This window comes from Aplysia californica, unplaced genomic scaffold (assembly GCF_000002075.1).
Source record: "Aplysia californica isolate F4 #8 unplaced genomic scaffold, AplCal3.0 scaffold00631, whole genome shotgun sequence".
Taxonomy (NCBI): Eukaryota; Metazoa; Mollusca; class Gastropoda; order Aplysiida; family Aplysiidae; genus Aplysia; species Aplysia californica.
The window spans coordinates 294,543-309,297 of NW_004797901.1; the positions used below are offsets into that span (position 1 = coordinate 294,543).

A 14,755-nucleotide genomic window follows, 5' to 3' on the forward strand; every position below is an offset into this window, starting at 1 on the left:
GGATGGTCATGAAAGTGAGAGAGTGTTTGGTGTTCAAAGGGCAGGGACCAAGGGCAGGGACCAAGGGCATGTCTTGTAATAAAGGTACATTGACAGTGGAGAATTGTTCTCGTGATCAAGATTGTGGCACTTTTCCCTTGTTCAACAGAGAGGGTTCTTCTGATATAAACACCAGTACTACTACTGATCAAGATGGTGGGGCATTTCCCTTGCTGGACAGAGAGGTTTCTGCTGGCATTATAAATGAAAATCCGTCTATCGTAAAAGCTTTTAAGGAGACTAAAAAGAAGAGAGATCCATTCACCTTAAAATTCAGAAAACGCCTTTAAAAATTTTTTGACAATGTGAAAAAAAAAGTATAGGTCTCTCGGCCTGGATAAGCGAACTGTTGAAAGGGATGAGAAGAAACCATATTACAAGAAATTTTCGAATATTGAACCTACTATTCAAAAGTTTTTTGATGATAATGTCATAGATCTTCCTGGCATGAAGACTGTCAGCAGAAGGTCTATGAGGCAGAAGAAAGTTTTGAATGTTCCTGTTGTACAGCTGTACAAGCAGTTCAAGCAGGAGCATCCAAATAGTAAAGCGTCCTTGCGATCCTTTTTCAGGCTTCGTCCAAAACATATCTTGAGTTGTACGAAGATGCCACTGCAGCAGTGCAAATGCGAAATTTGCTTTAATTCTTCGTTGAAACTGAAAAGTTTCAATGAAGTGACCATGGGCGCTTTACAAATGAATGACCTCATAGACCTGACTCTTTGTCCATAAAGTGGAGTGCACCACCAACTACATTGTCTTAATAGGTCTTGTGATATGTGCCGGTCAAAATCCAATCCCACTGCTCTCAGAAAATTGTGACTTCTCACTTTTTGCTACCTGGAGCAAGTGGGATTATGTTACTACAGATGGCAAGAAGCACTTGGAGCTTGTGGAATGTCAAGGCTCCTTAGAGTGACTGGCTATTGAATTAGCTGAGGAGCTGAAGACATTGCCACTGCATTTATTTACTTATCATTGGCAGGCAGACCAATACAAAATTTTAAAATCTTCTCCCCCATGTGTTTCTGCCATCTGTACTTTTGACTTGGCACAGAATTATGCATGTGTTAGTCAAGATCAGCCCCAGAGCTCATACTTTGGGATAAAACAAGTCACGGTGCATCCTGTAGTTGTACACCGACAGTGCCCTGACGGTTGTGGTGGTGTATTCACTGACAACATTGTGTTTGTCAGTGATGACTTACGGCAGGATGCACACTTTGTGCAGAGTGTCAGTGCAAAGGTTATGAGGGGGCTAAAAAGTCTTCACATCACCAAGGCTTTCATCTTCAGTGATGGGGCCACGTCCCAATATAAGGCAAAACTGCCCTTTTCGCTATTGACCGAAGATTTTGACATTACTATTGAACGTCATTTCTTTGGCTCAAGACACGGAAAGAGTAAGTGTGATGCCTTGGGTGGTGTTGTGAAGACTGCTGTTAGGCACGCTGTCACCACACGTCGGGTCACTGTCAGTTGTGCGCAGGACCTATTTCTTTTTTGCAGTGAGCCTTTGTCACAGCCTTCGGTGGGTTGCTGTGGGTCATCCAGGTCCTTTCACCTGATGACAGCAGTTGCTCGTCCGGATTTGGACACTAGTACTTTAAGAACTGTTCCTGGCACAAGGAAGATTCATTCTGTGTGTCCTTTAAGTTCCAATGTTATTGCCACCCGCAATTTTTCCTGTTTCCGTGCCCGTTTTGTGGAGGGAGCGTCCTCCGATTGTTTCAACAGTGCTTATGTTGGTAACTGGTCTGTAATCAAACTGTCTCTTTCCGACCCAGTTCCAAGGATGCGCCAACTGAGGAACATTGAGGACCGCATTGTCTTCTTTTCTGAAGTTCAGAAATTATTGTGCTCCTCTTCTTCTTTTGGGGACTTTCTTCGTGTTCTCAAAGGAAATTGTTAAGTTTCTTTCAAAATTTCCTTAATAATTCACGCCTGTCTATGTCCGAAATTTGAAGTGCTGTGTGGATGTGGTTGCTTTAAAATTACGTCCACAGCACATTCCAACAAACTGTGTTCCCTTACTGACAGTTGGAGATGAGAATTGTATGCCTAGGAGTCTTTGCCTAGCATTCTCTGGCACGGACGAATGGCACAGAGAGTTGAGGTGCCGTATTGCCATTGAGCTGGCAATTCGTCAACGGTTTTATTTAAATGAACAAAGTTTGCTTGATGTCAGTGACTCTTAGATGGGCAGGGTCCGTCATTTATTAGACCTCATTTGCAAGCTGTCTGACTCCAATGTTTCGTCAGAGAACGGCATTGATGTTAAATCCACTTTCGAAGCAGAAGTCATGAAAACTGCAAATGAAGGTGTATTCATGGGAATGTGGCAATTGTTTGCTGCTTCAAATGTTTTAAAATGTACAATAGCTTCAGTTCACCCTAATCTTGGTTGGTCTGTATTTCGATCATTGCAGAATCGAATGATTAGGCCAAGAGAGGTAAAAGACTCTAGCAATATTATCTCCATCATGTGGAGCTCCGTGAGAGAGGACATGTCTCAAAACCATTGGGTTGCAAATCACATTGTTCCTCTAGTACCAATGACTGAGTCTGTGTAGCTTAAATTACTGTACCACTCCAACTGTCAGAAGAGTAACCTATTTTCTAAGCACAGTTTTTTCTTTGTGCTGTTTATATTCTTTCTCAAATCCCAGACGTCTTTCCTTTTTTCTTTGTGCTGTTTATATTCTTCCTCAAATTCAAATCCCAGGCGTCTTTCCTTCTTTCTTTGTGCTGTTTATATTCTTCCTTAAATTCAAATCCTAGGCGTCTTTCCTTCTTGAACTTTCTTTGTGCTGTTTGTATTCTTCCTCAAATCCCAGGCATATTTCGAACTTTCTTTGTGCTATTTATATTCTTCCTCAATCCTGCAGGTGTCTTTCCTTCTTTTTCAAGTGTGTTACAGAAGTAATACTTGGCTGACACATGTATGTATAAATAATCACAGTGGGGCACCAATAACACTTGCACGGAAAATTTTAAATCACGGATGGCTTGTGGTTTGCCTTTCTCCAGCTGTAATCTCTTTAATATTTGGCTATCCGTTAAGCCGAATTCGGTGTGTCGAACACATTTGTCAATCCCCGTGTTTGGGGTATCTGTGCCCTACTCTTATTATAAAATTGATTCAAATATGTTATGATGGAAATAATGAGCATCATTCTCTTTTGACACTTTTCACATTTATTGTTGTTTTGGTTGGGTTTTTTTCTGTACAAATGTAATAATTTAATGGGCCAGAAGGCTTCCTTCTCTATGTTTTGCTTTAGTTATCAACACTGTATGGTTGATGTTATTACATTCGGTGATGTTACTTTGAATGTTGTAAATTTTGTACGTTAACTCACCTAATCAAGGTGAAGGCTACTGACGACCATAACACTCAGGGTAAACAGATTTATTTTCCTGTAAAGGGGGATGGTGCCTTTATTCTTTTTTTTCTTGCGTTCATAATGGGCCGTATTTTAATTTTACTTTTCACATTTTGCTACAGGCATGTTGATGTGACGAGTATCAAATGATAACATGCATTTTTGTAAAATAATGTATACTACTATTAACTTTGTAAATACTTCTAAGATCTTTAACCTCACTGCCCTTTTTGTAAATGAATTTAATAAGCTTGCGGCAGTACATGTTTTGGTGATTACATGACAAAATCTGTGTCAATAGTACCGTAAAACACCTGCTCAATCATCTAATTATCATTTTTTTTTCTCACATGAAATTGGGTGTAAATCATGTAATTTGAGGAGGGCTGTATGACTTTGTCAACTTTCCAAGTGACTACACGAAGAAAGAGGTTGTAACTGTTAATATGTGCCTGTAAAAAGTGTCAGTATTATATGACACGATACAACCAAAACGTGAGATCCTCATCTGAAAATGGGTGTAGATCGTGTAATTTGAGATGGGCTGTATGGTTTTGTCAACTTTCCAAGTGACTACTCAAATAAAGAGGTTGTGTTTATTAGCGTGTGCCTGTAAAATGTGGCACTATTGTATGACAAGATAAAACCAAAGCATGAGACAAGATACAACCACAACACATTAAACAGTCTGCTGACTTAATTTAGGGATATTTTGTCTGTATTTCTCTTCAGTATAACTATAATTACATTCCTCAATGTTCATTAAATATATTCTGGATGTCTGCTTTTCATATTTTAGTAATAACAAGAATGTCATTTCATTGTGCGTGTGATGATTCCTCCAGCAATGCAGAGTTGCTTCAATAAATACTGTTCCAGTTGAAAACTTTGGATCTTCTGCTTCTTATTCTGTGATGTGCATGTCTGTTGTGTTTATAGTAAAATATGGGTCTATTTCTACCAAAATTACTGCTGCTATGGGTCGTTTTATGTCATGCAGCGATACAACTGCAACGACATGACATGGTTCAGAAAAGACCCTCTACAAGTAAAACCATCAGCTGAGTTATCTTGCCAACACAATTTCATGAAAGGGAAGAATCCTATGTACCCTTTAAAAGTATTTGCATGCTGAAATATGGGTTTTTATACTTTGGTGTACTGCTGCTGTGGATGTGGTGACCTTTTGGCAATGGCTCATATCAAAGAAGTCAAGAAATGAAAGAAGAAAAGTAGTAGGCCTACTCAGGCAATCAACTTCCCCTATGTTTACTGTAAAATCTGTAATAATCATAGATAGCATTTGTATAGCTCTAATTCCCGCTCAACAGCAAGCTGTATGCGCTTTACAATCTATGTTATTGCCCGAGGAGACCTGATAACATTGTGAAACAATCTCTATTTCCTGCATACAGCGCAGGCTGCCATTTATAGGTTCTAAACACTAACATACTGACAAGATCTTTAGCTGGGTACCCATTCCCACCTGGGTGAAGTGAGGAAAATTCGTGAAAAGTCTGATGGCCTAACCACTAGACTACCAATGCCAAACTATTCTGTGTACTGCTTCAGTCAAAGAACTGTCAGTGTGGGTAGATGATTTTTTTAAAAGGCACTTTTAGTTTTAGCTCAAAAACAGGTCACCGCATTTTGACCACTTGCAATGGGGTGATCCTCCCAATGGGAATCATGATAGCTATCTTTACTTGTCTTTTCTTTCCATCTTTTCAGAAGTGTATTCATTATCCAGGTACTTCTCTTTAGCTAAAACGAACAAATCACAGGCATGGATAATTTGGATTATTTATCAATTGATATTGTTCAGTTTCTGGTACATCTTTGTTCTGTGGATAAGGCGTTGGACTGACTTTTGTGAAATGAAAGGTACCCCGTAATGTTTAAACTTTAAACAAGGATGTTTTGACAAAAGAGCACACACAAATTGGCAATCACTGTGGCTGCTGATCACACTTTTTGTTGAAAGAAAAATGAAATTAGCAAGTAAAATAAGATTTAAATAAATGTGTCTTTAGACTGCACTGTAACTTGTACAATGTAACTTTTGTATTTTTTGTCTCAGGTGAAATTGGTGAAACAGGATGAGCCAGCGTCCCCGATGTTAGACCTGTCGATTCTGGGTCGTGCCGATCATTTCATTGGCAACTGTATCTCCACTTTCACTGCATTCGTCAAGCGAGAGCGGGACGTCTCTTCCTTACCTTCGTCATTTTGGGCTTTTGAGAAAAAAGTGAAAGAAGAGTTATGAAGAGATTGCCACCCATTTTTTTAGTTGAAGTGTGCCAGGAGCTGAGTTCTTTCTTGTATGGTCTCCATTTCTAGACTTTTTGTTAAAAATATTGTCCCAAAAAAATTTGAATTTCATTTTGTACTAAATCCCATTTGCTCTACTGGAATGCAGTGCTTTCAAAGGGATTTACATCAAAATGGAAGACATTGAGTAAGCAGAAGATAGCACTATGTCCTAGCACTATGTCCTCTGTCATAACTTAAGTTACTGATGTTTGCACTTGTTTCCTGATAGATATATATATATACATCTAGTGGTATGATGCTGTGACAGTATACAGGGTGTCCCAAAAGTTGTGTGCCGTCCTACCTTTCAAGAAAACAGCTTAATGTCTATAATACATGCTTGAATTGAGCTCCCTCAGCTACAAAACAAGCATCAAATCTTTCAAGACAGTCATCTTTTATGCGCCTCAGTGTTTCTGGCATGAGCTTTTGGCACCTTATAGTTATTGCTTCCCTGAAATCGTCAGCAGAATGGTGCGTGACTTGTATGAAAATTTTCAGGATGGGGCGTGACTTTTGAGACACCCTGTAATTTGTGAGTCGACATGATTATCAATGTGAACTTGGCTTTAGCATTTAAGCATCTATAAAACTGTGTCTTTGAATCAAGCAAAGTGCGACCGCTTCAGTCCACAAGTGGAATATCTGTTTGATAGTTAAAACCACACAAACCTATACCATACAAGCAATCGAACAATTAGCAAAACTGCTGTAATGATGAAAAGTCTTTTACAAAATCTGTTTGATAAAACCAAGAATGCCTCATTTGAATACAAGAAAAAGCTTCAGTTGTCCAGGCCTGTTGAAAGTGCCTTATGTGGATTGCTTCATTCATAGAAACAAGACTTCTAGGCATTCACTGGCTGACCCATCGTGAGACTACATTTACAATGCCGATGACAATTTTTATACACATGTGGTTTACCACGCTGAATTTATAAGGTCGTCTCTTTTCTCTCTTTGTATAGTGTAAATGTCGCTTGTTGGCGTACTTCGTAATTTTTAGACTTCCGATGTTTAACGGTCAAGTATGCTTTAACGTGAAACATCTACAGTGGAGTCTACTTAAACCGAGTGTATGATTAATGAGGAAACAACAGTGAACAAACAAAAAATGGAATCTCTGATTTTTTTTCTTTGATATTTGAAAAACCACTCTAAGCTGACAATATGGCTTTACCGAAGAAAATACCGCTGTCACACATATTTCGGTTTATAAATGCAGGCTACACTGTATTTCGTCATTTTAAGACTTTGTTTTATGGCCAGCCAAGTTCGCTCTAACTTGGAACAACGGAATCCATTTGAAGAACTCTGGGTTTTTCAAGTAAGTAGAATGAGAGTTAAAGGTTTCTTGTGCCATACTCCTTAAATCCAGTAAAGTTTTTATAGTGTGTGAAAGTAGTCTTGTAGTATATGAAATATATCACTGAAAACATAAATGCACTGAGTTTTTAGCTTGCTGCTCCGAGAATTTCCTGTTAATTTTATTAAAAACATGTAGATTTTCTTTACTGCCCAGGATTATAGAATTTTTATTGGCATTGACTACTGAGATGATAATTGATTAAACTAAAATATCAATTACAATTACAACGCCATTCAAATAAGCTGTGAAAGGTTGGGGGGGATGGGGGGGGGCTTACCTTTTTTTAAAAAGAAAGCAGACATATTACATGTGCCAAGAAAAATTTACCATGTGACACTCACGTGTGAATCTCACACACTCACTAAAAATGCATCTTTTTTTGAAGATTTGTGACGTCTCCTTTGAATCAAATTTGCTGGTTATTTTCAAGCATGCTGTTGGGTTTTTTTTCTGCCTGCTGTGCCAGGCAATATTTACTGTTGGTATGCACATGTCTCTAAAGATTTAATCTGCAAATTTTGCTACAAAATTGCTTCTTATCACATTAGGCAACTACGATTGTTTCTACAATAAGAATGTATGTATCATCATGTCACCTGTGATTTTAATTTGTGTTTTTGTTGTCCATACTACTTGTGGAAGCCTTGATCCAGCCATGCAGTAAGTCCTGGGAATGCTTTTATTGATCTTTATGTGATCTCAAAGACAACATAGTATCAAAATGATATACATACATTCAAACCTTGTTATACCGCCTCCCATTATACCACCAACCCCACTTACGTCCAGGTTTTGCCAATGTCCGAAAAGGAATGCCTTTATACAAATATTTACATCTTCACACCACCATCCACCAACTGTCTGACTTGTACGGTCCTTTTTAAAGGAAAATGTAAATTTGCTTCACAATACCGCCAGCGAATTGGCCACCAGAGGTTCACACAACACACAGTGCACTACAGCCATTGGTAGCTGCTTGATAATCTCTTTCCCACACAGGTTCCTGCAGGTCCGGTCTATTTCAAGAATTTCTGGCAGATTTTCTTTTAATTTGTGCTGATTATGAAAATGCTATTTCAATTTTTAGACTTTGGTAAATGTATATATTTAGAAAAGAAATTGAAATTTAATTTTAAAGTCGCTTGGAGAAACTTCAAAGGAACTGCACCACCTCGGCCTATCAGCAAGATATGTGGCTTTGGAAAGTTCAACTGGAGATGTACATATGTAATTGGCTGCTACTAATTTTTCCCCTGTGCATGGCAATCATGCAAGACAGAGATCTAGATGAGGCAAGACTGACCACAGTTTGTCTCTGGTCTCTACCACTAATCAAGATGGCAGTCAGTGCTCTCCCATTATACCCCCAGCTCCACTGTATGCTGACTTCATGCTAGTCCCATGGTAGGGAGTATGACAGGGTTTGACTGTATATATCGCATTTTTGTATGCCACAAACTCCCGCTCAACAGAAAGTTCTATGTGCTGTAAAAGTAAAATCTATAAATTATAATGTTACTTCAATAGACCTGATAGCATTCTGAAACAATTTCAACTTCCTGGGAAAGAAAAAAAGTGAAACATGCATAGCTCTCGCTGAGTCAGCTTAATGATGATCGCATGTTAAATAAATTCTGACTTTAAACAAATGAAAGTTGTTGCAAGTTCTAAGCCATCCTTGGAATTTGTAGCAATATCGGGCAATTTTAGTCATACATGTATGCTGGGGGGGGGGGGGTTCTTTGAGCCTGCCTGTGGTTAACCAAAAGTCATGGTCCCAGTAAATTCACAGGACTGTAAGAAGGCTGCTGTACATATATATTGTTGTTACTGCAAGCTGTGACTGGGTTATTTATTTGGTTTTGCTCAGTAATGTGATTCTTAAAGGATTGTGGTCTATTACATGTATACATTATCCAAATATTGGTGCGTCATGAGTTTGTTGGACGTTTTGTTCATTTACAGTATAACACGGATAGTTCGAATTTGTCGGGACCGGCCTCGATAGTTCGAGGGATCTGTCGTTCAAGGAATATCTTTACTAAGATAGAGAAGGGAAAAAAATGTACCGAAGGCACAGTTCAACTTCAACGGATGCGTGATTTCAAGTCTTCTGTCTTATATTGTGTTGCAAGTGCCGTTAAACACTTACATTTGTACTATAAAGCTAAAACTTCTGTGTTCGACCTATCAATGGTATACTGCAGTTCACATTTTGTCGGGGGGGGGGGGGGTTGTTTTGTTTTTTGCATTTGTTTTAATTTTGTAGTACAGCTTATACTAAGTTCAAATTGTAATTCATTCCATTTGTGAAATTTAATTTTTTTTTTTTTTTTTGGGGGGGGGGGAGTGGTTGTACTGAAACTGACTGCTGGTGGCAGGTAAATGGCTTACAATTGACTGTATATTGTGCTATTTTTTAGAAAAATAAAGTTATTTAACTTTAAAGCTGTGTTTCTTAAAAATTTGTTCATACATACCTTGTTTTACAAGACCTACAATGTTTGAAAAAAAATTTTTAACAGCTGATTCAGAAATGAAAAGCCTATACAATCACAATCGATGAGTGCTCTTGTTGTTTGTCAAACAGTTTGACCACAAGCCTCACCCTTCGCTTTTTGGGCACATGGTTAGCTCAGTTGGTATCATGCTGGACTATGGGGCGGATGGCTCTGACTCAAAGATGGAGCATTCTCAACTTGGATTGTTTTGAAGAGTTTTTGTGACTCCCCACCCGTTTGGCTCAGTCCTCTGAGATGGACGTCAAATTCAGAGATCCCACCTCTTAAATAGCAAATAGTCATACATAGTTGAAAAGGGCATTAAATTAGTACAATGACCCTGCTTTTTTCCATTTGCTTCCATACTCTTCCTCTCCTGCCCTCACTCTCTCGTGATGTACCCAGACATTTTGGATTATTCCTAGTTCTCATACAAAGTTTGTGATTTTGGCATAACTAAAGTAGACCTTTGGATCATAGAACCACAGCCACAGCAGCGTCAGTACATTGTAGTACCAGTATAGCAGTTAGGCTTCCAGCCTCCGTAAAAATGAGATTGCGGGTTCAGGAGTTGGAGGCTCAGCTCAGTTTGACGTTGTGTTCTTGAGAAAGGCACGCTTCATGAGTTTTCCCGTTTAGTTCGGCCTTCTCAGAAATGGGGGTTAACTTTGGAGGACCTGCCTCTTAACACATTATAGTGTTGTCTTATATTGTTGTATGTATATATTAAACCTATACAATTTCACATAATATTTCCATATTAGTATTAGCCAATTAGAGCAGGTGGTTGGCAGGTGCTCTGGTGTGGTTTGCTTCTTCTGTCCTATCAAACGTTTATATCATTCTGATCTTTCCTCCTTTTTCTTTGTGTCTGTTACTCTCTTATAACACCTCTAATCTTCTGTACTTCTATGATCTTTTTGTGTTGCAAGCGCCATAAGACTTACTAAAACAAAAAATCCAATTAGCATCAGTAGATCATTCACCTCACGTAAAAAATTCACCCTCCTACAACCCTCGCCCTCATTCATACAAATACAAGTACTAAGTAGTTTTCCAAGCATACAAAGAAAAACCTCTGGGGCTTTCTTTTTTTCAATTACAGGTATTTTACCTGACCAGAAGAGCTTCAATCAATAAATTCTTCCACTTTGCTGTCATAACACAGTGGAATCAGGCACTCATCAATTTTTGGCCATATGAAGTTACTCAAATTGATACACATGTACCATCTTGACACTTGTTCATTTGTATTGATTTTGATGAAAAAGAAACCCATCTACCCGGTGTTTAGCAAAAAAAAAAATAAATTTAAAGTTCATTTATAATTGAAGGAGGTGGGGGCTGCCTTGTGTCGTGTCAGAGGTAAAATCAGAGTGACGGCTGCCAAAGTTTGGTGACTTTCAAACTTGAATGCCCTTGGATACCGCCAGTTTAAATTTTTTGTGCCTATCATTGTTTTTCAGTAAAATCACTTAAAATCATTTTTTAAAACGTGATTTTAAGTGGACATAAATATGTTGAGTAAAAAAACAAAATAAATATTTGCCCAACAGGTGAAAAAATGTCAGTTTCTTCGATTTCATTTTTTTGATGAGCGACCGATTTCAACCCAATGCCACACATGCTATTTATTACTTTCATTTAAACACAAGATCAGAAGACAAAACACCCAGTTTTAAAGTATGTTAATTCCAGAACTCTTATTTCAAATCAAGAAAATCTTTTTATACCATACATTATTTATATACACCCAATACATGTAGCCTACCTGTCAACCATTCTCAGAAAAAGTTGCACGGCGGAAGTGCCTTTTCTCCTATAACAAAAAACATTGGTAAATTTTATTTAACATCATGTCTTTTCAGCGAGGAAGTGAACGAATAGATACCGTATTTGAAAGGAAATCTACCCAATTTACAAGTTCCCGAAGTTAAAACATTGTACACGTATCAAAAAGATGAATGAATTATTGCGTTACTTTGAAGCACCGTAAACTGGGGTCTTCTTATCAACAGGCTCAGTTATGTATACCAAACAACCAACGTCTGTGATGAGTAGTGGTTAGGCACTTCGCTGTCGCACGCAGGAGAACCAAGTTCAATACATGAGTGAGGAGAATTTTTATCAAGTACAATGTATCTGTCTTTCAGCTGGGAAGTTAAGTTGTATCCCTGACAGCCCAGCTTGGCCCAGGCAGGCAGGATCGAAGATTGCTTGCTTCTTAATTTATCTAAACTATGTTGAAGGGGCAGTAAAAACAACTACATTTTTAAAAAAAAACAATTCCAAACCATTCGACACTCAATGAGTACTTGGTACTCAATGAAATACCCTGCCAGCTCAAGAAACGATAAATGTTTTCTTTCCCCTCACCACATAAGGAAGAAGTTACAAAACTCATAAGATGGTTTAAATGTTGTAGAAAAAAATACACATCTTTTAAGTAAGGAATTTCATAGCTGTTGCAAGTACAGTAATGTTTATAGCGTTACCGAGAAGTTTTTTGGGGTACATGTAATTTGTTCATCTGGGAAACCAGGGTCTGACAGGAGTCAATTGGTTTTTTCACGACAGTGAAAATTGTCACACAGTTGGCTCTTCTCTATGTATCCCAACAACCCATATGAAATGCCCACAGAATTAATATACATTTTAGCACTAAACATTTCTGGAATCTACTGGCTTTTCAATTATTATTTTTTCGGGGGGGGGGGGGGCGGCTTTCATGTACAGTATACTATAATCCGCTTATGTCCACTTGCTTTGGGAAGTGGATGTGATGTCGATATATTAAAATGTCGATAAATGATAAAGCCAGAGGAAAAACAAGGGGAGGTCAGCGGTAAAACGACAACACTACTTTTTTACGCTGGCTACTTCTTTTGATTCTTAGTCTTACACAACTGAACAATGAAACTAACAGGAGGCAGAGGAGGGGGGGGGGGTTACGGAACCAGTACCAAAGACCGAGCAACACGAGGCGCACACGTTGTTGTTGCATCTTTGTTGTAAGGCCTGTTTATTGCCGTTTGCTGGGGGAAATGGAATGGCGAGGCCCTGACTCACTGACCGAGGCACTTGTCAGTGACAGACTGAAAATAGGAAGGGAAAGGGGAGAGAGTGATCAGGAGTGGGGGTAAAGAGGTGATGCCCAGCGCTGGAGACTCTCACATCTGTGAGGCACTGTACTGTGTTGGAGTCTACACTGTGTAGGCCCTACATGACCTAGTAAAGCCTGGTGTGTCGAATAGGCTACTTGGCGGGTACGCAGACTTAATGAAAAACTAATGCGTTGACCGTTAGCGTGGCTTTTTTCCCCATTTATGTTCGTGGGCTTCGCCAGGTACCCAGGAAATAAGTCGATAAAGCAGAGTGGGCCGTAAAAAAAGTCAATATAAGAGAAATTTTTTAATGAAGATATTTAAGGGACAATTTAGTAATCGGAAAATATGTCAAATGCCAAAACGTCGATATATCGGCTGTCGGTTTAAGTAGATTATACTGTACGTGTATACTGTAACCAGGTCAAAAAAAAGGGGGGAGGGGGGGGATTAAGCTGTGCAGCAGTCTGCAGAGACTGAAATTCGGGACTATGAACATTTTACCTTCCAGCAACTTTTTAATTTAAAAAATTTAGATCATTTAGGGGGTTGTCCACTTTGACAAATGCAGTTGGTTTTCTGTTAGGACTGTTTTTCTTACACGTACCATTTTTTTTATTCTTTTGTTTTTTTGGATGCAGTGCAGGGTTGTTTAGCAGTAAAAGGTATTTTGTTTATTCTGTGTGTGTGCGTGGTGGGGTTGTATTTTATTCCTGCTTTTCCAGGGGGGAATATAGAGGAGCAGTGGCTTGAGGTAAAAATCAGCCTTTGCTGACTTTTTGGTTGTTTTTTTGTTTTGTTTTTGTTTAAGTGGACGTTTTAAGACACTTGCAACACAATAGGTTATACAAGTACAAGTGCTGAAGATTAAAAGTGTCACAAGAGAGAGAGACAAACACGAAAAGGAAGGAGAGATAAGGATTAGTTTTAGTAGAGGTTTTATGGCACTCGCAACTTCATAAGGTCATATGAGCGCCAGAAGATTGGAAGTGTTACAAGAGAGTAACAAACATAAAAAAGAAGAAGGGAAGATAAAGACGATAGAAGTTTGATAGGAAAGAAGAAGCAGACCACACCAGAGCACCCGCCAACCACCCGCAGAGAGATAAAGATGATGGATTAGATGTTTTGATAGGAAAGCAGAAGTAGACCACACCAGAATAACAGCCAACCACCCAGTCAGTTTGGTTGTGAATGTTACTCCACACTTTGTAGTAGTAGCCTCAGAGCCCCAGCCTGATGGCTATAGGCTCTGCACAGTCCACCTTCTCCCTTTATTCCCCAACACCTAAGCACACAACCCATCGCTCCACTACAGCTTCTTTAGCTTTGCTGTTGGACAAGAATTTCTTACTCAGAGCAAATCTAGAGAAGGGTAAAATTGATCTGTGCAAGTCATGAAGAAGAGAAATTTACAGATAGAGAAGGTAAACAATCTCCCTTCCTCCAGAGTCAAAGATATACATATAATCTTCATAAACAACAGTAGAGATCTTCAGAAAAAATGGGTTTATTCACCAATGCCAGCAAATAAATACTGTATGTACCGGTACACCCCATCCTTTCACAATCATGAAACAACCTATTCCATTGGTGCAAATGCATACAGAAATATTTCAATTTGAATCAACACTGATCAAGTACAACATCTTGCATCAAGGACACTGGGGGTTTTTTTTTCAAAACTGTTTAAGTTATAAAATGTTTTGAAAAGTCCCTACAGTTATAGACAAATATAGACAACATACTTTATCAAACCAGTAGGCAAATTGTGGACAATTCTTTCTTTCTTTGAATGAGCAACATAAACTTGAACCACAGTAGAATCTGTTTACCCACCAACAGAAGAAAAAAAAAACATTACAATCTTTAAAATAGCAATAAAAACAAAATTCATACTTACACAACATCCATCCCAGTCCGAGGCGCTTAGTAATGACAACAACGTTCACAAACAAAACCAAAACTAAATACATGTGGCACACTACACATATAAAGCTAAAAACCATGTGCACCATCATCCCCCTCTACAATCTCTCTCTC

The 14,755-nt window shown here is 38.7% G+C and overlaps 1 protein-coding gene across 1 annotated transcript in view; it reads left to right on the forward strand.

Moving 5' to 3' along the window:
* The window catches only part of LOC101845494 (GDP-fucose protein O-fucosyltransferase 1), a 23,943-nt gene extending 14,388 nt beyond the window's left edge, over window positions 1-9,555 (forward strand). Inside the window, exon 9 of the mRNA XM_005107795.3 lies at window positions 5,506-9,555. Within this exon, the coding sequence (XP_005107852.1) occupies window positions 5,506-5,691 (186 nt within the window). The 3' untranslated portion in view covers window positions 5,692-9,555. The remainder of the gene's footprint in view (window positions 1-5,505) is intronic.
* The last annotated feature ends 5,200 nt before the right edge of the window (window positions 9,556-14,755 follow it).